Source organism: Chiloscyllium plagiosum, unplaced genomic scaffold (assembly GCF_037043375.1).
Source record: "Chiloscyllium plagiosum isolate Xiang-an unplaced genomic scaffold, Cpla_swu_hap1 HiC_scaffold_11, whole genome shotgun sequence".
Classification (NCBI taxonomy): domain Eukaryota; kingdom Metazoa; phylum Chordata; class Chondrichthyes; order Orectolobiformes; family Hemiscylliidae; genus Chiloscyllium; species Chiloscyllium plagiosum.
The window spans coordinates 72766445-72789838 of NW_028270149.1; the positions used below are offsets into that span (position 1 = coordinate 72766445).

Genomic DNA, 23394 nt, shown 5'->3' on the forward strand with positions numbered 1-23394 from the left:
GGGGGCGGGGGGGAAAGGGGGCGGGGGGGGAAGGGGGCGGGGGGGAAAGGGGGCGGGGGGGGGAAAGGGGGCGGGGGGGGAAAGGGGGCGGGGGGAAAGGGGGCGGGGGGAAAGGGGGCGGGGGGGGGGGAAAGGGGGCGGGGGGAAGGGAAAGGGGGCGGGGGAGGGGGGAAAGGGGGCGGGGGAGGGGAAAGGGGGAGGGGGAGGGGGAAAAGGGGCGAGGGGGGAAAGGGGGCGGGGGAGGGGGCGAGGGGGCGAAGGGGGGGAGGGGGGCGAAGGGGGGGAGGGGGCGGAGGGGGGGAGGGGGCGGAGGGGGGGAGGGGGCGAAGGGGGGAGGGGGCGAAGGGGGGGAGGGGGCGAAGGGGGCGAAGGGGGGGAGGGGGCGAAGGGGTAAAACGGGGCGAGGGGGGTAAAACGGGGCGAGGGAGGGTAAACCGGGGCGAGGGAGGGGAAAGGGGGGCGAGGGAGGGGGAAAGGGGGCGAGGGAGGGGGAAAGGGGGCGAGGGAGGGGGAAAGGGGCGAGGGAGGGGGAAAGGGGGCGAGGGAGGGGGAAAGGGGGCGAGGGAGGGGGAAAGGGGCGAGGGAGGGGGAAAGGGGGCGAGGGTGGGGGAAAGGGGGCGAGGGAGGGGGGCAGGGGGGAGGGGGGGGAGGGAGGGAGGGGGGGGGGGAGGGGAGGGAGGGAGGGGGGAGGGGAGGGAGGGGGAGGGGGGGAGGGGGGAGGGGAGGGAGGGGAGGGAGGGGAGTGGGGGGAGGGGAGGGAGGGGGAGGGGAGGGGGGAGGGGAGTGGGGGGAGGGGGGGAGGGGGGGAGGGGGGAGGGGAGGGGGGGAGGGGAGTGGGGGGAGGGGAGTGGGGGAGGGGGGGGAGGGGGGGGAGGGGGGGAGGGGGGAGGGGAGGGGGGGAGGGGAGTGGGGGGAGGGGGGGGGAAGGAGTGGGGGGAGGGGGGGAGGGGAGGGGGGAGGGAGGGAGGGGGGGAGGGAGGGAGGGGGGAGGGGGGGAGGGGGGAGGGGAGGGGGGAGGGGGGGGAGGGGAGGGGGGGAGGGGAGTGGGGGGAGGGGGGGAGGGGAGGGGGGGAGGGGAGGGGGGGAGGGGAGGGGGGGAGGGGAGGGGGGGGGGAGGGGGAGGGGGGGGGGAGGGAGGGGGAGGGGAGGGGGGGGGAGGGGAGGGGGGGGGGGAGGGGAGGGGGGGGGAGGGAGGGGGGGGGAGGGGGGGGGGAGGGGAGGGGGGGGGAGGGGGGGGGGGGAGGGGGAGGGGGGGGGGAGGGGGGGGGGGGAGGGGAGGGGGGGGGGGGAGGGGGGGGGGGAGGGGAGGGGGGGGGGAGGGGGGGGGGGGGGGGGGGGGGGGGGGAGGGGGGGGGGGGGGGGAGGGGGGGGGGAGGGGGGGGGGGAGGGGGGGGAGGGGGAGGGGGGGGAGGGGAGGGGGGAGGGGAGGGGGGAGGGAGTGGGGGGAGGGGAGTGGGGGAGGGGGGAGTGGGGGAGGGGCGTGGGGGGAGGGGGGGAGGGAGTGGGGGGAGGGGGGGGGAGGGGAGTGGGGGGAGGGGGAGGGAGGGGGAGTGGGGGGAGGGGGGAGTGGGGGGAGGGGGAGGGGGGGAGGGGGGAGGGGGGGAGGGGGGAGGGGGGGGGGGGAGGGGGGGGAGGGGGGAGGGGGGAGGGGGAGGGGGGAGTGGGGGAGGGGGGTAGGGGGAGGGGGGAGGGGGGGGAGGGGGGGAGGGGGAGGAGGGGAGGGAGGGAGGGAGGGAGGGAAGGGGGGGAGGGGAGGGAAGGGGGGGAGGGGAGGGAAGGGGGGGAGGGGAGGGGAGGGAAGGGGGGGAGGGGAGGGGAGGGGAGGGAGGGGGGGAGGGGGGAGGAGGGGGAGGGGAGGGGAGGTGAGGGAGGGGGGGAGGGAGGGGAGGGGAGGGGGAGGGAGGGGAGGGAGGGAAGGGAGGGAGGGGAGGGAGGGGAGGGGAGGGAGGGGAGGGGAGGGGGAGGAGGAGGGGGCGACGCAGAGAGAATGAACTGTCGGCAAACACCGCCCGATCCGAGAATCCCGTCCGCCTACAAAGACGGGGCATTCCCCTCACTTCGCCGCCCATGACCACTCCTGGTGTGCACCCATTTTCCCCGGCTCAGTCTTACCCTGGAAGCGGAGCGGGCCGCGGCCCTACCGCTTGACCCGAGCGACAGGCGACAGAGGACAGAAGTCGCCATGACGGTCCTGCCGAAGGGCACAGTGCGCATGCGCGCAGGCGGCCGGGCAGGAGAAGTACGCAGGCGTGCAGACAGCCGGGCGGGAGCAGTACGCAGGCGCGCAGACAGCCAGGTTGGAGCAATACGCAGGCGCGCAGACAGCCGGGCGGGAGCAGGTACTCAGGCGCGCAGACAGCCGGGCGGAGCAGTACGCAGGCGCGCAGACAGCCAGGTTGGAGCAATACGCAGGCGCGCAGACAGCCGGGCGGGAGCAGTACGCAGGCGCGCAGACAGCGGGCGGGAGCAGTACGCAGGCGCCCGATGTGAACGAGCTAAAGTCTAGAATGAAGATGGGCTCCACATGCAGAGAAATGTACCCTCTTCAAAAGGGTGTCAAGTTACCCTGGCTTCCAACCTGTTGTTGTGGGCACTTATGAACCCAAGCTTGAATGTTGTCAGGTCTTGCTGCACATTGGAGTGTACTGTTGAATGGTACCGAACGTTATGTAGTCATCCACAAACATCCTACTTCCTGACTACATGCTGTAAGGAACCAGCACCACATTAATCTTGACTATAATTTCAGCCAGTAAAGTTATCCCAATTTCTACTGATTTCAGTTTCACTAGGCAATGGTGGCAGTTAGTCAAATGCTGTTTTTGATTTCGAGTAACCACTCGTACCTCCCCTCGAGTTCTGCTTTCTTTTTGCCTTTGTTTGCATCAAGATTGTAATGAGGGGCTGAATCCCCATTCAAAACCTAAACTGCGTGTCAGTGAGCAGGTTGAAGTCATACAAACACCACTTAATAGCACTGATAGTAATACTTTGGTACCAACTTGGTTGATGGGCAATAATTAGATATGATTTGATTTTTTTATGGATAGGATATTACTTGAGCTATGTTCCATACTGTCAGGTGATGCTAGTTTTGTAGCTGCACTCTATAACTTGACAAGATGTTCAGAGCCTTTGCAGCATCCTGTACCTAGAGTTGTATCAAGTGGAGTGAATTTGAATTGGCTGAAGATTGGCATCTGCAATACCGGGGACTTTAAGAAGACGTCATTAAGTTGGGACTATAGATGGAAGGGAGGGTGCCTTATATAGCACAGTGGTAATGTTCCTACCCCTTGACTGGGAGACCGTGGTTCAAGTTCCCACCTGCTCCAAAGATGTAATGATAACGTCTGAACAGGTTGATTTAAAAAATAGGTTAATAAAAACAGTACAAGGAGGGAAGGTTCCTGTGGCATAACTTTTCACTAAAGAGAAAGAGAACAACAACAGACTCCCTTCTCAGATGTCACAGTGGAACAAACAGTCAATGGAGAACTGTAGACCAGGGTCTACAGGAAAGTAATACACACAGACCAGATACTCAACTACAAGAGCAATCATCCCAACACCCATCGGGCATTATTTAAACAGGCTACAACACTGCAGCACCCAGGAACTACGAGCAGTAGAAGAAAAATACCTATTCAGTGTATTCAAGAACAACGGATACCCAATAAACACAGTCCACCAATTCTTAAACAACAAACCAAAACAAGAAGACACAACACACCCAGAGACTCTAGCCATATTATCATACATCAAAGACATCTCAGACTCCTTGGCATCATGGTAGCCCACAAACCTACTAAAATACTGAAACAGCTACCGAGGAACCTAAAGGACCCTGTACCAACAACTAGTAAAATGAATGTCATAACAAAATACCCTGCAAGGACTGCATCAAACACTACATCAGACAGACAGGCAGGAAACTAGCCACTATAAGACATGACCAACTATCACTAGTATCTTTACACACAGTCGAAGGAGAATGGGACAATACATCCATCCTCGGACAGGCTAAACAGAGACACACACAGAAATTCCTAGTGGCCTGGTATTCAAACTGGAACTACCATTAATAAACACATCAATTTGGACCCCATTAACCAACCTCTGAGAAAAAGAACTGCAAATGATATCATGTATCCTAACAGACCAAGACGCATAAATACAAAGTGGGACAGAACACCAGCACTTCCAACGGAAGCTCACTGATGATGTTACCTAGTATGGTGATGAAAGTCTGAGAACAAATCTACCACCTCAGCGAGCAAACTTATAACCTGAATCTCAAGCTAAGCCACAAAATTTCTCTAAAATCGCAAATATTTTAAACTAATCAACAAATTCTTTGCACTAAGAATAATGGATATCTGGAAATCAATTCCCTGTAAAGCAATACATCTCTTAATTCAAAGTCTTTTCAGAAACAATTGTGGAAGATTGTATTTTATATTGAGATTGGACAAATAGCCTTCCTTATTTATTTACGCACATATTCCAGGATTACATTTCTTTGTACTTGTATAGTACTTCTCATTACCTCAGGTGACTTGCAATGTAGATTGCTATCAAGTGAGTCATGACTAATGATCCAAACAGAAGACCTGTAATGTCAGGGGCAACCTCTTTCCAATATGGAGGTTGTGTGTGCGTGTGTGTGGGGACAGATGAAGTGGCTCAAGCATCAGGAAGTTTACCAAGCACCCTGGCTCTTTTTCCCTCAATCACCAAAAAAAAAGATCAGCTAATAATTTTGATTCAGTGATGAATTACAAGTCATTATTAACTAGAGCAGTCACTATGTCCTAAAACTTACAACATAATTAATATATTTTGAAAATGTAAGATGATATGTAATTGAATCCCTTTTTTTTGTGAAAAAAAAATCCTTCCTGGTTCCAAGGTAATTAATCACATTGGTACAGTGAAGAAGGAGAAGACATAACTTTACCCAGATAAGACCAAAGACAGCTGAGCAAAAAGGTGTGATAATGCCAACTGCCAACTGATTTATTAGTTCTTGGACATTGTTTGAGGCGTAATGCTGTACTCTGCACTTAGTCACACTTCACAGTGATAGGGGAAAAACTCTGCTCTAATGAAAACAATAAATATTGGGATGTTAGGAGAGTGGGGAAAAAGTGAGGACTGCAGATGCTGGAGTACCAGATTTGAAAAATGTGATGCTGGAAAAAGACAGCAGAGGCCAGGAAGCATCCGAGGAGCAGGAGAATTGACGTTTCAGGCATAAGCCCTTCTTCAGGAAATGTAAGGAGAGTGTAAAATCATTGTTTTGAAGTCTAGGTTAACTAGAAATGGTCAGTATGATATACCTGACAAAATATTTTCCAAGCTTAACTACACAAGAACAAAACAAATACTGTAATATATTGTGCCTTAAACTGTGGAACAATTTTAAACACGAGAGTGACATAATATGAAAACAGAAGAAATCCAGTACAGCACTATTACTCAGAAAATGGTTCATGTTTGCAATTACCTCTCAGAGCTCAAGTTTCTTTGTAGAAAATACACTACTGAAGAGCACAAAGTGTAAGGTACATTTTAAAAAGCTGTCAAAAATAATTGTTTCATGAAACTCAGCTAATAACAAAACCCCACAAGAGGTCCCAAATGCAAAGAAGCCTGTTTATCCAATATGTACAACTACAAATTGTTTCAGGAAAACCTGATCAATGATACAAAAATGTCTTAAAATTACAACTGGTATTTTTATGAATAATTCTCCAAAATAACACAAAAATGGAAACTTAATTCTGAGTTTGTTATTTGGACTGAGTTTGACACAACACTGGCAATCTCTAAATGTTCTGGTAAACAAACGCAGACATAAGTACATCAATCAGTGGTGAGAGAAACTGAATGCAAATATAACATTTGCAGAAATCACTGAGTCCATAAGTACTTCATATATTGTGAATTCTACAAATTGAAAGGAATTACTAATGTATAGAAAATGTCTTGAGAAGCAACTTAGAAACAGGCTCCTGGCATGTAGGGATCCCAAGCAGATGATTGTTTAAAGAACTAAAATGGCACATTTATTTAATACAAACACAAGACAGAGCTTACACCTCATGCTCCAAACTCTCAAGTGGCCATACAAACTATAAGCACGTTTACATATTTGCTTCACAATGCTGGATTTACAGCTCAGCTGTTCAATCTGGATGACTTGCAAACAATGCCAAACTAATATTGGCAGATGTTCATCATTCATATCAAAGTCTCAATAGATAGAATTTTTCTAAAAAGAATAATGTTTCAAATGATAGTCAGATCCATTTTTAGGAAGCATCATAATCATCATCGTCATCGTGTTTCCGTTTTAATGGATTTGCTTCATTGTTACTTCCTGAGGCAGAGACCATGTTAGTCGTGATAAGGATATTTTTTGAGCCAATCAGAGATGGATTGATCAAAACATTTTGGACTGAGGTTGTTGAGGAGATTCCTGTAGCTGTAAGAAAACAAAAGAGCAAAATATTTTAGAAATTCAGTCATAAGAGTCAGAGAAAACAGACCCTTCAGTCCAACTCATCCAAGCCGACCAGATATCCTAATTTAGTCCCATTTGCAAGCATCTGGCCCATATCCCTCAAAACCCTTCCTATTCATATACTCATCCAGATGCCTTTTAAATGTTGTAATTGTACCAGCGTCCACCACTTCCTTTGACAGCTCATTGCATACACAAACCACCCTCTGCGTGAAAAAGTTGCCCCTTTTATATCTTTCCCCTCTCACCCTAAACCTATGGCCTCTAGTTCTGGACTGCCCCATACCTGGGAAAAGACCTTGTCTATTTGTCCTAAACATGCCCCTCATGATTTTACAAAACCCCTATAAGGTCACTCCTCATCCTCTGATGCTGCAGGGAAAACAGCCGCAGCCTATTGAGGCTCTCCCGACAGCTCAAACCCTCCAACCCTGACAACATCCTTGTAAATTTTTTCTGAACCCTTTAAAGTTTCACAACATCCTTCCGATAGCAGGGAGACCAGAATTGTACACAATATTCCAAAAATGGCCTAACCAATGTTTTATAACAATGTTTTAACTTTCTCTGCTGGCCACTACACCTCCAATTTTGGTGTCATCTGCAAACTTAATAACTATACCTCCTCTTATGCTCACATCCAAATCATTTATATAAATGAATAAAACCAGTGGACCTATCACTGATCCTTGTGGCACAACACTGATCACAGGTCTCCAATCTGAAAAACAACCCTCCACCACCACCCTGTCTTCTACCTTCAAGCCAGTTCTGTACCCAAATGGTGAGTTCTCCCAGTATTCCATGTAATCTAACCTTGATTTCTTGATCTAATCAGTTTACCATGAGGAACCTTGTCAAATGCCTAACTGAAGTCCATATAGATCGCATCCACCACCCTGCCCTCATCAATCCTCTTTGTTACTTTTTCAAAAAATTCAATCAAGTTTGTGAGACATGATTTCCCACGCACAAAGCCATGCTGACTATCCCTAATCAGTCCTTGCCTTTCCAAATACATGTAATCCTGCTCCCCAGGATTCCCTCCAACAACTTGACCACTGATGTCAAGCTCACCAGTCTACAGTTCTCTGGCATTTCCTTACCAAATTTCTTAAATACTGTCACCACATTAGCCAAATTCAGTCTTCTGGCACCTCACCTGTGACCATCGATTTTACAAATATCTCAGCAAAGGCCTCAGCAATCACTTCCCTAGCTTCTCACAGAGTTCGAGGTTACACCTGATCAGGTCTTGGGGATTTATCCACCTTTACGCGTTTCAAGACATCCAGCACCTCCTCCTCTGTAATACAGACATTTTCAAGATGTCGCCATCTATTTCCCACATTGTGTATCTTACACGTAAACACTGATGCAAAATACTCATCTAGTATGGCCCCGTCTCCTGCAGTTCCACACAAAGACTGCCTCATTGATACTTGAGGGGCCCTGTTCTCTCCCTAGTCACCCTTTTGTATTGATGTATTTATAAAATCCCTTTGGATTCTCCTTAATCCTATTTGCCAAAGCTATCTCACGTCCCCTTTCAACCCTCCTGATTTCCCTCTTAAGTATACTCCTACTGCTTTTATACTCTTCTAAAGATTCACTCGATCTCTGCTGTCTATATCTGACACATGCTTCCTTTTCCTTGACCAAAACCTCAGTTTCTCTAACATTCCCTACAACTACCAGCCTTGCCTTTCACCCTAACAGGAGCGTACTGTCTCTGGACTCTCGTTATCTCATTTCTGAAGGCTTCCCATTTTCCAGCCGTCCCTTTACCTACAAACATCTGCCTCCACAATCAACTTTTGAAAGTTCTTGCCTAATACCGTCAAAATTGGCCTTCCTCCAATTTAGCATTTTCCCTCAAGGATACGATTACTGCAAACAATTGCGAGCAAACTTTAAAACGAAAACAATTTGTTTGTATACTAATAGCCTGTGTTAAATGTAAAAATAAAATGAAGTCACTCTTGGCCCAATGTCAAAACCAGACATTTCCATTTCAAATTGTTGCTGTTTAGATATTACAACTTTACTTTAAGTAGTATTATTTTGAATTATATTCTGACTTAATAACCAAAGGGAAGGAAGGACAGACAGAGAAAGAGAAAAGGAAATTAAAGCCGAAAGTAGATTCCGTTATATACCGTCTTTATGACCATCAGACATCCCAAAGCATTTTTCAGCCAGTGAGGTATTTTTGAATCACAGTCATGGCTGTACAGATTGTACCCATCCAAAAGAGCAGTCTCAGGACAAAGTATTTATTAGACCACAGGAGGTTGTGACCCAAGCTCAGTGCAGGTTTTAAACCATTCACTTAACACCTTGTGGCTGCTCTGTACCTGAGCATGTACTGTTGACAGCAACATAATGATCAAGCACAGAACTGTTAAACCATTCTTTTCTCAACTCCTGCCTCTCTTCTACTATTCTCAAGGCATCGATTCACACAATTAAATTTCCACTGTGCAAAGGGTGGTTTTAATTTGTACTGGTACTTGCAAAAGGGTGATGATCACTTTCCTTGTCTATCTGCTTGAGCCAGCTTTGCAGTTTGATTTGTCTACCATATTTTCGTCTTTCTTCAATAAAGTTCTCTTGCATCATGTACAGTGACATTATCTCATCCTCTGAAATGAAACTTCTTTGCTCTAATCCAAGTATCAAATCTGTGACCAGCTGCATGCAAATATTGATGCAAACTTTGGTTGCATCATTTTCATCAACTCTGGTTTCTTAATTTTAACTTGTATCCTGCAGTACGATTAGCACAATTGCTGCATTTGTCAGTTGATGCGTCTTTGTCAACACTTATCTAGTCCTCTAAAGCATCCTTACCCAAACTTTTAATCAGCTTAAGCCCTGCAGGGCTGAATATACTGCTGCCACACTTCAGCAACTCAAGAATAGATGATGACTGCTAACGCTTAGTAGAACTGGAGTATTGCTGAAAACAAGACATATCTTATTGAAAATCGTCACCTTATACTTACCAAGACAATTTTCAAGAATATCAGTTCAATGGAAAAAAATCAACAATTATATGGCATGAGAAGTGCTAATTGGTGGCAATGTGATTAGCAGACAGTTAACTGCCAGTCACTGTTTAAATTTGAAACCAAGCAGGCTCTTGTTGGTGGAGTGGTAATGTCCCAAGAGACCCAGGTTCAAGTTCAAATTGCTCCAAAGGTGCATAACGTCAAGGATGTTGCAAGGGTTGGAGGGTTTGAGCTATAGGAAGAGACTCAATGAGCTGCAACTGCTTTCCCTGGATGTGTCGGAGGCTGAGGGGTCACTTATAGGGATTAAGAAATTCATGACAGACATGGAAAGGGCAAATAGACAAGGTCTTTTTCCTGGGGTGGGGAAGTCCAGGACTAAAGGACATAGGTTTACGGTGAGAGAGGAAAATTTAAAAGGGACCTCAGAGAGTCGTGCGTGTATGCAACGTGCTGCCAGTGGAAGTGGTGGAGGCTGGTACAATTTCAACATTTAGAAGGCATCTGGTGGGTATATGAATAGGGAGGGTCTAGAGGGATATTGGCCGAATGCCGGCAAATGGAACTAGATTAATTTAGGATATCTGGTCGGCATGGATGAGTTGGACCAAAGGTTCTGTTTCAATGCTGTCCATCTCTATGACTCTAATTAGATACCATCCAGACTGTTTGGTCAGGGAACTGCCTTAAGAAATGAACCAGTGAATGGCTGTTCTCTATTTTGTAGAGTTGAAACAGCAGCAGTGCCCTTGAATTGGTGTTTTTGTGAATTGATCTAAGTAATGCAAGATGAAAACATTTGACAAAACGTGCCTTCCTTCAGGAAAATTTTGTCGAGACAGTCTGAATCCAGCGAAGTCAACATCCTGCGCTATATCAGGACTGTCCTCAAATGAATAAGGCTGACCACAGACTGTGCCATCTCTTCTTCTAGTGATGTAATTAATGCAGAACGGTTTGTAAAAAGTAAGCTTCCACACACAGTTTTTTTTTGATGATGACAAGTAATATTACAACAATTATCAACAAGGATAAATACTGGCCAGGACCCCAGAGTCAATTCCCCTCATCTTCAAAATAGCGCCATAGGACATTTTATCCCCAAGAGAACAGGCAACATTTCAGCTTCATGTCACATTCAAAACTCAGCCGCTCAGTGATCCATCAACAATAGAATGTAAGCCCTGATATCTTGTGCTCAAAATTGTGAACTGAGACGTGAAGCAGGAACATTTTGACTCAGAAGCAAGAGTGCTACCAATTGAACAATCGCTGACAGGGTTTTCTTAAATCAACTGTTCAACAATCATTAAAGAAACATCAAGTTAAATTACTTCAATAGGAAACAGCCTAAGGTTATATTTAATACAATGGACAACACTGTATTTATCTAGCACCTGCCATTTAATCTACACAGTAAATAAACTGCACAATAAATGCAAAAGACAAAGCTGAAGGATTTGCAACAATCTTCAGCAAGAGGCATTAAGTGGCTGACTGATCTTGGCCTCCTCCATTGGAGGAGAAAGTGAGGACTGCAGATGCTGGAGATCAGAGCTGAAAATGTGTTGCTGGAAAAGCGCAGCAGGTCAGGCAGCATCCAAGGAACAGGAGAATCGACATTTCGGACATAAGCCCTTCTTCAGGGCTGACCTGACCTGCCTGACCTGCTGCACTTTTCCAGCAACACATTTTCAGCTCCTCCATTGGACCCTAGCATTATGGATGCCAGACTTCATCCAATTCAATTCACTCCACGTGATATTAAGAAATAGCTGAAGGGATTGGATACACATCATGGATCTTGATAACATTCTGGCAATAGTACAGAAGATGTGCTCCAGAACTTGTTGCACCCCTAGCTAAGCTGTTCCAGCACATCTACAACACTGCATCTATCTGACAATGTAGAAAATTGCCTAGATATGTCCTGTACTAAAAGCAGGACAAATCCAAAGCCCCATCAATCTATTCATAATCATCAGTAAAGTGATGGGAGGAGTCATAAAAATGTTATCAAGTAGTACCTGCTCAGAATTTACCTGCTCATTGGCGCCCAATTTGGATTCTATCAGGGTCACTCAATTCCTGACCCCATTAAAACATTGGTTCAAATACTGCTAAAAGAGATGAATTCAAGGTGAGGTGAGAGTGACAGCCCTTGACATCAAGGCCACACTGGATAAAGTATGGTATCAAGGAACCTGAGCAAACTGGAGTTAATGATAACTGGGGGGAAAACCCTCACTGGTTACAATCATAATCTGACATAAAGGATGATGGTTGTTGTCGCCCCAGGTAAGTCGCCCCAGCTCCAGGACATCCCCGCAGGAGTTCCTCAGGGAGGTGTCCTAGACCCAACTATCTTCAGCTACCCTCCATCATAAGGGCAGAGATAGGGATGTTAATTGATTATTGCATCATGATCAGCACCATTCATGACTCCTCAGATACTGAAGCAGTCCATGTCCAAATGCAGCAGAACCTGGACAATATCCAAGCTTGAGCTGAAAAGAGGCAAGTAATATTTGCACCACACAAGTGCCAGGCAAGGACCACCTCCGATGAGTCTAACTATTGTCCCTTGACATTCGATAAAGTTATCATCACCAAATAGCCTATTATCAACACCCTAAAGGTTACCATTGACTAGAAACTCAACTGAGCTAGCCATATACATACTGCGGCTACAAGAGCAGGTCAGACACTAGGAACACAGCATATAATTCACCTCTTGACAAGCCAACACCTGCCCACCATTCACAAGGCACAAGTCAGGAGTGTGATGGAATACTCCAACTTGCCTGGATGAGTGAGGTTCCAACGACACAAGAAGCTTCACACCATCCAGGACAAAGCAGCCCGCTTGATTGGCACTACATCCACAAACATAATGGTCTCCATCTTCAATGCACTGCAGCGGCAGCGTGTAAAGTCTACAAGATGCACTGCAGAAATTTGCCAAAGATCCTTCGACAGCACCTTCCAATCCCACTACCACTTCCATTTAGAAGGACAAGGACAGCAGATGCATGGGAAAACTACCACTACTTACATGTTCCCCTCCAAGTCAAGATGGTGAGTGGCTTGGAGGGGAACTTGTAAGTAGTGGCAGTTTTCCAAGCCAATCACCATCCTGACTTGGAAATATTGCTAATATATCAGTGTCACTTGGTCAAAATCCAGGAACTTCCTCCTTAACTGTATAGTGGATATACCGACAGCACATTAATTGCAGTGGCTCAAGATGGCAGCTCTTCACCACTTTCTCAAGGGCAATAAATGTTGGCCCTGCCAGTGAGGTCCACATCTCAAATATTTATCGAAAAAAATTCTGAAGTCAAGTAATTCCAGTCCTCGGCTGCTTTCCTTTTCATACACAAACCTTTCAATGAAGTTAAGTGGCACAAGATTAGATACTGGTTGGTCTATCAGCAAAACTGGGTGACATGGTGGCTCAGTGGTTAACACTGCTGCCTCACAGCACTAGGGACGCGATATTGAATCGCACCGCGGGCAACTGTCTGTTTGGGGTTTGTACATTCTCCCAGTATCTGTGTGGATTTCCTCCGGCTGCTCCAGTTTCTTCCCACAGTCCAAAGATGTGCAGGTTAGGTGAACTGGCCATGCTAAATTGCCCATAGTGTTCTTTAATGTGTAGGTTAGATGCATTAGTCAGGGGTAAATGTCGAGTAATAGGGGCTGGGGAATGGGGCTGATTGGGTTACTCTTCGGAGAGTTGGTGTGGACTTGTTAGGCCTAACGGCCTGTTTCCACACTGTAGGGATTCTATGAAAATTGATACTACTCTTGTTGGAGTACAATAGTTTCCTTTCAAGAGAGTGCAGAACAGTCAGCATGTTGGGAAATCATGTTTCATCATAATTGATCATCTATCTTTGAGAATATAATCAAAACTTGTCTTTACAACTGTGATCACTGCAGTTATAACGTTACCTTTGGTTATATTATCGTCCATTCCTGGGATACTGTTCCTGAACTCCCCGAGTTCAGAATCTAAGCATCAGTCTTTCACAGCATGCCATACATGCAGCCCATTAACTTAAGAGATACACAGATACATTAGGCTAATGTCAGCTCCTCTCTCTTGTAGAGATTTAAGGCGAAACAAAATTCTTGCAAACAACAAAAACAACCGGACAACATGTTAATTTTACTACACAAGGGATGGATCGGTGTACTGTCAGAATTGGGAGGGCAAAACAACAAGCATTGGGACAGAGAAGAATGAGAGCACTCAAGTATCATATTCCGCGACCAACACATTGTATCTCTGCTACTGAAATATATTATACCAACATTAGACATTATCTTTCACCGAATGAAAGGTAGGAAGCTAATTTAATTGGTAATTTATTTAATTTATTTATCTTTCTTTGGATGTGGACACCATTGTCAAAAATGTCTTTATTGCTGATCCTCTCATTTGGGGAGGTGGTAGCCTAGTGGTATTATCGCTGGCCTTTAATCTGGAGATCCATGTATTGTTCTGCGGGTTCAGGCAGTTAGGGATGGACAATAAATGCTGGTCTAGCCAGTAATGCCCTCATTCCGTGAATGAATAATAAATAAAAATCCTAAATTGTGCTGAGAATAGGAAGTAACCATATAGTTTGGAGATACAAGTTAGGGATAAATATTAGCTAACTAGTTTGCAACAATACAGAAGCTATCATTTTATATAGTGCCAGTCAATAAATCATTAGACTGTTGATAGAGTCATAGAGATGTACAGCATGGAAACAGACCCTTTGGTCCAACCTATCCATGCCGGCCTGATATCCCAACCCAATCTAGTCCCACCTGCCAGCACCTGGCCCATATCCCTCCAAACCCTTCCTATTCATATACCCATCCAAATGCCTCTTAAATGTTGCAATTGTATCAGCCTCCACCACATCCTCATTCCATACATGTACCACCTTCTGCGTGAAAAAGTTGCCCCGTAGGTCTCTTTTATATCTTTCCCTTCTCACTCTAAACCTATGCCCTCTAGTTCTGGACTCCCCGACACCAGGGAAAAGACTTTGTCTATTTATCCTAACCATGCCCCTCATAATTTTGTAAACTTCCCTGGAGCCTCTGACGCTCCAGGGAAAACAGCCCCAGCCTGTTCAGCCTCTCCCTGTAGCTCAAATCCTCCAACCCTGGCAACATCCTTGTAAATCTTTTCTGAACCCTTTCAAGTTTCACAACATCTTTCCGATAGGAAGGAGACCAGAATTGCACGCAATATTCCAACAGTGGCCTAACCAATGTCCTGTACAGCCACAACATGACCTCCCAACTCCTGTACTCAATACTCTGACCAATAAAGGAAAGTATACCAAATGCCTTCTTCACTATCCTATCTACCAGCAACTCCACTTTCAACGAGCTACGAACCTGCACTCCAAGGTCTCTTTGAACAGCAACACTCCCTAGGACCTTACCATTAAGTGTATAAGTCCTGCTAAGATTTGCTTTCCCAAAATGCAGCACCTCACATTTATCTGAATTAAACTCCATCTGCCACTTCTCAGCCCATTGGCCCATCTGGTCCAGATCCTGTTGTAATCCGAGGTAACCCTCTTCGCTGTCCACTACACCTCCAATTTTGGTGTCATCTGCAAACTTACTAATTGTACCTCTTATGCTCGCATCCAAATCATTTATATAAATGACAAAAAGTAGAGGACCCAGCACCGATCATGGCGGCACACCACTGGTCACAGGCCTCCAGTCTGAAAAACAACCCTCCACCACCACCCTCTGTCTTCTACTTTTGAAACAGTTCTGTATCCAAATGGCTATTTCTCCCTGTATTCCATGAGATCCAATCTTGCTAATCAGTCTCCCATGGGGAACCTTGTCGAACGCCTTACTGAAGTCCATATAAATCACATCTACTGCTCTGCCCTCATCACTCTTCTTTGTTACTTCTTCAAAAAACTCAATCAAGTTTGTGAGACAATTTTTATTCAATTTCCTAATTTACCTTGGTACTCAATTTTTGCATTGTTAAGCTAACACTATAACAATTATCTTCTGGATTAGTGGTGCTGGAAGAGCACAGCAGTTCAGGCAGCATCCAAAGAGCAGTGAAATCCAGTATCTGCAGTCATACCAGAATCTGGTTTCCAGCATCTGCAGTCATTGTTTTTACCACTATAACAATTAGGACATTGTATCCCATTAAACACATTTATTGGTTTCACTAAATATTTAAAAGACTCAGTGTTAAGACTGAACCAAAAGGTTCTGGATTGAACCATGCTCTAGCCCATCTTAGCTGCCACTTCAATGCTTGAAGGAGTGCTGTAAAAAAAGATGCACCACTCCTCACAATATGTTAAATCAATAGACTGCCTGTTCAGGCACTTTTGAAAAAACAGCTCCTGAGGGGACCTGGCATCACCTTCTACAGCCACACTTGCATGACGTTAACGTGTCAAACCTTATTTGCGATATGTAGTACTTTGTTTGTGCAAAGTGCTGCCCGAAATACAGTAACTGTGTGACAGAAAACCACCAATTGACTTATGGTAGCTTTTACGATCCCTGCATTATCCATGATAGAAAGAAAAACTTCTATTTATGTCCTATGACGATTAGATGGAAATAGTAAAGGTAAAAGCCATGCGGTCCACATGCCCCATTTCCAAGATAAATAGAATACTCATTTTGAGCATTCTGATATTAAATTATTAATTAATCCACTGTTCCATAAATCTCAAATTTATAGTTTACCTGGCTTCACATTAGTTTGTGAGGAAGGGATTTGTACTGTAAACCTCTGGCCAGCTAATGATACAGGTGTTCCAACTTTTGCAGTAACAGCCACTGTTTGAGATGATGGAGTACCTACAAATGCAAATTGCAAGACATGAATTCCAAAAACTTTCAATATGCCTTGCTGATTACATTAAAACTAATCAAAAATCTCCAGAGCATTAATAGACTACAACAGAGATCACAACCATTGAAACTGCAAAGAAATCTGCAATTAATAGCAGCATTCTATTTTAACAATAATTATTCATTTCCTGATGGAATTGATGGGCATTCAGTTTCACCCCCTCAATTGCTGTTCTTATTTGTTTGAGGGAACTCAGGCAGGAAGAGAACATTTATCCCCCCCATTTATGGTTAACAAAATCTACTTCCAAAAGAACTTAAAAGCAACCAATGTTGTTAGGAATTAAACTTCATGCAGATAAAACAAAATTTAGTAGAACCAAATATTGATGAGAGTACAAGTTAAAACAGATTCAACAACAATAGTGATTGCATTCTGTGAAAACTCTTTTCCCATCACACTCACTGCCTGCCCCGCACCCCCCCCCCCCACACTTCCTTACAGTGTATTATAGTGGAGACAGCACAAATATGTAGATTTTTAAGTAGGGACAATGTTTGAAGAGCTGAAGCTGAATGCCATCAAACCCACCAGGAAATGAAAATTGATCAAAACCAAAATTTAGCACAGTCACAGTGGGAGCTGAAGCTAATGTTCCAACCATTATTATAATGAGTGATGAATCTCAGAAAATACAGCATTACAGCGGAGGAAGCCAGGTGGCCCGAGGTCCAGGACACTGTCAGTTGAATAATCCACTCAATACCGTTCCCTCACTCTAACCCCATGCCTCTCCAAGTTTATTTCTTTAATGTGGAGAAAGTGAGGTCTGCAGACGCTGGAGATCAAAGCTGAAACTTTATTGCTGGAACAGCACAGCAGGTCAGGCAGCATCTAGGGAACAGAAGATTCGACGTTTCGGGCACATGCCCTTCTCTCTCTGCTCATTCCTGAAGAAGGGCATGTGCCCGAAACGTCGAATCTTCTGTTCCCTAGATGCTGCCTGACCTGCTGTGCTGTTCCAGCAATAAAGTTTCAGCTATTTCTTTAATGTACCTATCCAATTTTCTATTTGAAATTATTCATCACTTAATCTTCTAAGAGAATGCAAACCTCTTCGATCCTCTCTACATTTCTTGGCCCTCACCATTCTTAACTGTTTTATGACAACTTCATATTCCCATTTATATTGATGAAGTAGATTTAATTTATATACGGATTAATATTTTTTAAAATTTGGATTTCAAAATATATGGTGGGTATTGATTGCTTCTGCAAAAGGTTTTCTTTAAAAGAAAATTGTCAGAGAATCCCTCTGGAAGAGTGCTTTCAATCCACAATCTTGTCAGAAAGCAGGTAACAGTGGAGATATTCATGTGCTGAATTTATGACAGAGTAAATTCAAAAGGCACATTAGCTTTGTTTCCAAATCAGAAGAAGTTGAGATGAATAATTTTTTTCAAAATTCAGTTCAGAACAGGTTTTGTGGTTTTGGTCAGAAGATAAATATTGAATAGCAAGTTTACCTTCTCTGTTGGGAGGAGGATTCAGAATAGTTCAGGACTAATATATCTCAGCAAAAAGATTGAATTTGTGCTAATCATGGAATCATATTCACACAAGGCTATAGGTTTACTTATGACAGAACAGAATTTGATTAGACAAGAAATAGAAAAAAAAACATCTTTACATATATTAAGGACAGTTGTCAATATCTAAAACACTGTGAAGCAATATTTCTACCCATCACTATCCATTACAGAATCTCAAATCCAGATAAATTATATCCATATTTTAAATCTTTAGGCTTCTATTTAGCAATCAAGCCACATTTCATTTTGGGATCTGACTTGCCTAGAGGTACCATCAATGGAATCATAACACAAGGAACTCAGTGGCAAGAAACACAATTCCTTAATCCCCCAAGGTTGTCCATCATTTACAAGACAAAAGTGAGGACTTTGGATGCTGGAAATCAGAGTTTAGATCAGAGTGGTGCTGGAAAAGCACAGCCGGTCAGGCAGCATCCGAGGAGCAGGAAAATCGGTGTTTCGTGCAAAAGCCCTTCATCAGTCCTGATGAAGGGCTTTTGCCCGAAATGTCGATTTTCCTGCTCCTCAGATGCTGACTGACCGGCTGTGCTTTTCCAGCACCACTGTAATCTAAACCATCATTTACAAAAAACAAGTCAAGAGGAGGGTGATGGATACTCCCAATTTACCTAAATGACAGTTCTGCAACACAAAGTGCTCAATGTCATCCAAAGTCACTAACATTTAGAAGAACAAGGGCAGCAGATATATAGGAATATTATCATATACACGTTCCTCTCCCAGCGATTCGCCATCCTGAGTTGGAAATATATCCCTTTTGTGGCAACGATCAAAATCCTGGAACTTCCTCGCTAACACCAAGTAGGTTTCCCAAGAAGGCAACTCAACACTACCTTCTCAAAGGCAATTAGGGATAAGTAATGAATGCTATCTTAGCCAGCAATACCCATCTCCACTGAATGAACTTCAAAACGTTGGAAATGTTAAGTCATGCGGGTTTGGGCAAGGACTACTGCAGTATCACACAATTATGAGCACTAACTCAGACTTGATGTAAATACTAATTTGCAACTTACCCAACGTTGGTGTGCTGGGCCGACTGGTAACACATGTGCCAACACTGAGCCTTGGTACAGTTATTCTTCCAGTAGATGATGTCACCTTTAAAGATGAGAATGCAAAATAAAAAGTTAAAATCCAGCCAAAGCCCGATTTCTAAGGTTCCATCGGCATCAAATCTGATAATACTATTATAAAACGTACCTTCTTATGTAGCGACTTCAGCTTGTAATTTGGTGCTGTTAGACAGTATCTGTCTGGTGGCAGCCGAGGCCCAGCGTATGGTTTAATCAGTGGTAACGGGTTCTGATTCTTCTGACGTGCAATCTCCAACAGAAACTAAAGACAGGTAACGTACATTTTTTAACACCATCTTTTGAATTAGTGTTTATCATGAATAAAAATGGTTTTGATCAATACTTACATCTCTAGGCGGAGGGGATGTAAATGAATGATCCATTCGGCACTGAATAGCCAATCTGACATCATCTGCATCAACACTTGCTTTTTTAGCATGGCTTGAATATATTTTTGCATCCTCCAGTATTGTGGTAACATATCCTGAAAGGTAAAAGAATAATCAAAAGGCTATTTGCCAAAATTATTCTTTAGAATACTGCCCAATTTAAATAGTGTACCTCACTGAAGCACTTTAAGTCAAAGGTGGGTGGGAGGTTAAAAACAAGAGGAAACCTGACCACCTCCAGTTTTAACAAAGGCAACGTGTGGGCTGGAAGCACACCTGTCATCAAAGGAGACTGAATGCCTGCATTTTAACTCATTTAATTTTGAAGTGCCTGCAAACATTGGAAACCCAAAATACCTGCAAACGTTAGAAAACAGAATCTTGCTACACTGTGTTGCGTGGGGGCCTGGAGCAACTGGAGTGCTTTCCCTGGCCCACCAAGCTTTTTAAGCACAGCACAATGCACAGCTGTGTTACCAGTTGGCCCAGCACACCAACGTTGGGTAAGTTGCAAATTAGTATTTACATCAAGTCTGAGTTAGCGGTTTCCTACAAGCTCCAAACAATGCTTTATTAAACATACCAGATATCCACTTCCTAGTTGCTTTCCACCACACTTAAAGGAATCCTATCAATCTGGCTGGCTTTTGGACAGGAACTTGCAGGGAAAAAAAGATCCAATTTGAAGGACTTACAAGAAACCCAAACTAATGGCCTTCCCTTCTGAAATCCACTCCTCTATTTTCTTCCAGCTCCAAGTTATTGTCAGGCCCCACACATTTACTTACGATAAGTAAACTCCAACATCTGATTAATAACTCTTGGTTCATATTCTGAGACACCCATATCCTTTAAAATCTGTGCCATGACCTGTTAAACATGAAACAAAATGAACAAAAACATTTCAGTGTACAATAATTATTTTGAAGGAATTCAACAACTCTTCACATCACCCTACAGATAACATTAATAGGTGGTCACAAAAGAGCAGTGAAATTATTGCATGTCGGCGCAACATCAAGGGCCGAAGGGCCTGTACTGCACTCTTGTTACTAATACTAAAACACTTCTTGCCAAACTCTGACAATAGAAAAACAATGATCTCCCTCTTGTCCAAATGTTCATTATCTGCAAATTAATATGGGCAAAGCTACTCACCTGTAAGTTTCAAAACGCTTTCGAAATTTCACTCATAATCTAGCATCAACAAAGTACAGAACAGACAACATGAGACAGCTAGGCTGGAAAGTTTGTGGTAATAATGTCTAATGCCTACTATACCATGTTCATAGTATGTTTAATGAACAACTATCATGTTCATCATCACAAACCATCACAAAATGACTATAAAACCTACTTTCCAAAAGTATATTATTTCAAACTACACCAGAACGGTGAATTATACATTTTATGAATGTGCAATTTACTTTTGTTCCAGGCACAAGTCAAGCTGTTTTATAATGTAGTCCATCAGCCAAAAGCACACACTCTTAATTACTATTTTCAAACAAATCAATATTTACACCCAAATAAAATCATTTTTCGCCCAATCTTCAGCTTCAGCTTTTAGGAAGAACATAACACACATCTTCAAATTTTGCACAAGACCCATGGTGACAAACCTAAGATTGAAACGGTGACTGGTGTACCTGGCCCATACAATCAATAAAAATGAAGACAGGCTGATAAGGCTGAACGGCTAACAAACCAAATGGGACACAGGGTTTAAATTCTATTTCCAGTCAAACTAAATTTTAAGCAAAATAATTAAAGAACGTTTAATTTTTGTTGTAGAAGACACATAAAAGAGGCTTAAGAGAAATGACATTCCAAGCGCTATTTTGAAGTTCCAATATTGAAACGAAGATGGATATTTCACTTGCACAACTGTTTCTCCAGCCACTTCCACACAACAAGTGATATTCCTGCCACTCAACAAATCATCCACTGCAGCGGTGGTCACTATGTCCCTTTATTGAAACTGATTAATTGTTAAGGGTTTAATAGTACAGTTAGTTTAAAATCCCCTAAAAATTCAGGATCTTTTTGTATCACTGGAGGTGAAGAAAATTAAAGAGAACAGCCAGGCAGCTGTCACCAGAGCAGCTTAAAAGTGCTAAAATAAAACAGACAATTGCAGATGCTAAGGATCGGAAACAATAACAGAAATTGCTGGAGCAACTTAGCAGGTCTGGCAGCATGTGTGGAAAGAAAACAGAGCCAATGTTTCGAGTCCTGTAGAAGCTATCATCAGCAGAACGGACGCAACAAAGATAAAGCAACTGGGGGAATGCAATGGAGTCCTTACAGGAAGCAAGGTGTGAGGTCGTATGGCCCAGATCACCGTGCGAGGAGTCCAGAAGTGTGAGGGTCTCAGAAACATACACCTTTTTCCTCAGCCAAGGACTCCCCACCACTGTGGACTTTGCCACATCTGACCCATTTCTCACATTTCTATCCTCACACTTTCTATTTTCTTCCACAAAACAAATAGGTTCCTTCTCAGCCCTCAATTTCCACCCCGATAGCATCTGCATCCAAAGCCTCATAAGCTACCATTTCTGCCACCTCCTGCAGGATGCTACCATGAGAACCATGTCCCCCTCTCCCCCCCCCCCCCCTTCATCAGCATTTCACAGGGACCATTTCCTCTTGGACATTCTGGTTCATAACTCCTCCATTCCCTACACCTCCCCAAACAATCAGAATGCACAACATTTACTTGCTTCCCCCCTCACTCTTCAAGGTTCCAGTCACACTTTCAAGTGAAGCAGTCATTTACCTGCACTTCACTCAATCTAGTCTACTGTCTAGTCACTGCTCACAATATGGTCTCCCCTACACTGGGGAGTTGAATTAGAGATTTGGTGACCATTTTGCAGAACATCAACATCCTGTACATAAAAACGACCCTGACCTTCCAGTACACCCTAAGTTCCCTAGCCAAAATTTCTGTCTCTGGCCTGCTGCAGGGCTCTAGTATAGCTCGGCACAAGCTGGAAGAACATAGTCTCATTTCCCACTTGGGGATCCTGTAAATTTCAGGACTTCATGCTGAGCTCAATAAATATTAAAAGTATGAACAGCATACTGGTGTGGACATGGACTGTTTCCAGTACAGGCAACCCATTTTCAACTACTCCGTCCCAACTTTACTTCTGTTCCTTTCCTGGTTTGCTGGGATCAAGGTTTTTTTTTCCAGGTTTGACCAGTCGGGTCCAACAGGGATCAGTGACGGGAATTGCACAGTTAAGAATAATTATTGGAGGAAGCAAGTGAACGCTCTGCAGCCAAATTTGCAGACAACACAAAAAGAAGTGGAAAGGCAGCTTGCGAGAGGGATGCAAATGGTTTATAGATATTGACGAGGATGAGTATGAGTGCGAAGAGCGGCCAATGGAGCATAATGTGGGTAACGGGAAGTGAATAACAAAGAACAGAATATTACTTAAATGGGAGAAACACGCAGGAAGCTGCAACAAAAAAGGGATTTGGCGCCACTTGTACATGACACACAGGAAGCAGCACACTCTCTATTCTCCATACACTCCCCATCCTACAGGGGGGGGGGGGTGTGTGTGTTACTGTGCCAGGATCTCTCCCCGTTTACATCATGCCGCGAGCTACCTGCGCATCCCGGGGTACACTCTTCGCCGCCGCCATTTTCCGCCGACCTCAGAGCCACTTCCGTCCGCTCTGACGCGTTTCCTGCAGCTGGCACGAGGCCACGCCCCTCTGGCGCATGCGTAGTATGACGACACATAGAACGCATCTCATTCTCACAACATACCAACACGTGCGTGTCAGTGGACACAGGGGGTGGGAGCTGAATATGTGTATAATCCAAGCAGTGGGGATAGAGAGAGTGTATATACGGGCAGTGGGGATAGAGAGAGTGTGTATATACAGGCAGT

General features: G+C 44.9%; 2 protein-coding genes across 2 annotated transcripts in view; both read right to left on the reverse strand.

Annotated features, from left to right (window-relative positions):
• Positions 1 to 2265, reverse strand: part of LOC122557126 (succinate--CoA ligase [ADP-forming] subunit beta, mitochondrial-like) — a 94303-nt gene extending 92038 nt beyond the window's left edge. Inside the window, exon 1 of the mRNA XM_043704465.2 lies at positions 2113 to 2265. Coding sequence (XP_043560400.1) covers positions 2113 to 2214 — 102 coding nt within the window. The 5' untranslated portion in view covers positions 2215 to 2265. The remainder of the gene's footprint in view (positions 1 to 2112) is intronic.
• Positions 2266 to 5477: 3212 nt separating this feature from the next.
• taf9 (TAF9 RNA polymerase II, TATA box binding protein (TBP)-associated factor) lies at positions 5478 to 23172 on the reverse strand. The gene is made up of 7 exons (XM_043704464.2): positions 23108 to 23172; positions 20269 to 20350; positions 19439 to 19575; positions 19219 to 19353; positions 19032 to 19116; positions 16294 to 16407; positions 5478 to 6490 (listed from the first exon to the last, which is right to left on the reverse strand). The coding sequence occupies exons 1-7, from the start codon at positions 23141 to 23143 to the stop codon at positions 6318 to 6320; spliced, it is 762 nt and encodes a 253-aa protein (XP_043560399.1). The 5' UTR covers positions 23144 to 23172; the 3' UTR covers positions 5478 to 6317.
• Positions 23173 to 23394: the final 222 nt, after the last annotated feature.

Bases quoted from the DNA above. Each gene is read 5' to 3' on its own strand.
- taf9 (XM_043704464.2), bottom strand. From the start codon at position 23,143: ATGGCGGCGGCGAAGAGTGTACCCCGGGATGCGCAG. The intron at 19,576-20,268 runs GTAAGTAAATGT...TTTACCTTTCAG, and splicing joins GATGTTGGAGTTTACTTATC to GATATGTTACCACAATACTG. The intron at 19,354-19,438 runs GTAAGTATTGAT...ACCTGTCTTTAG, and splicing joins CATCCCCTCCGCCTAGAGAT to TTTCTGTTGGAGATTGCACG.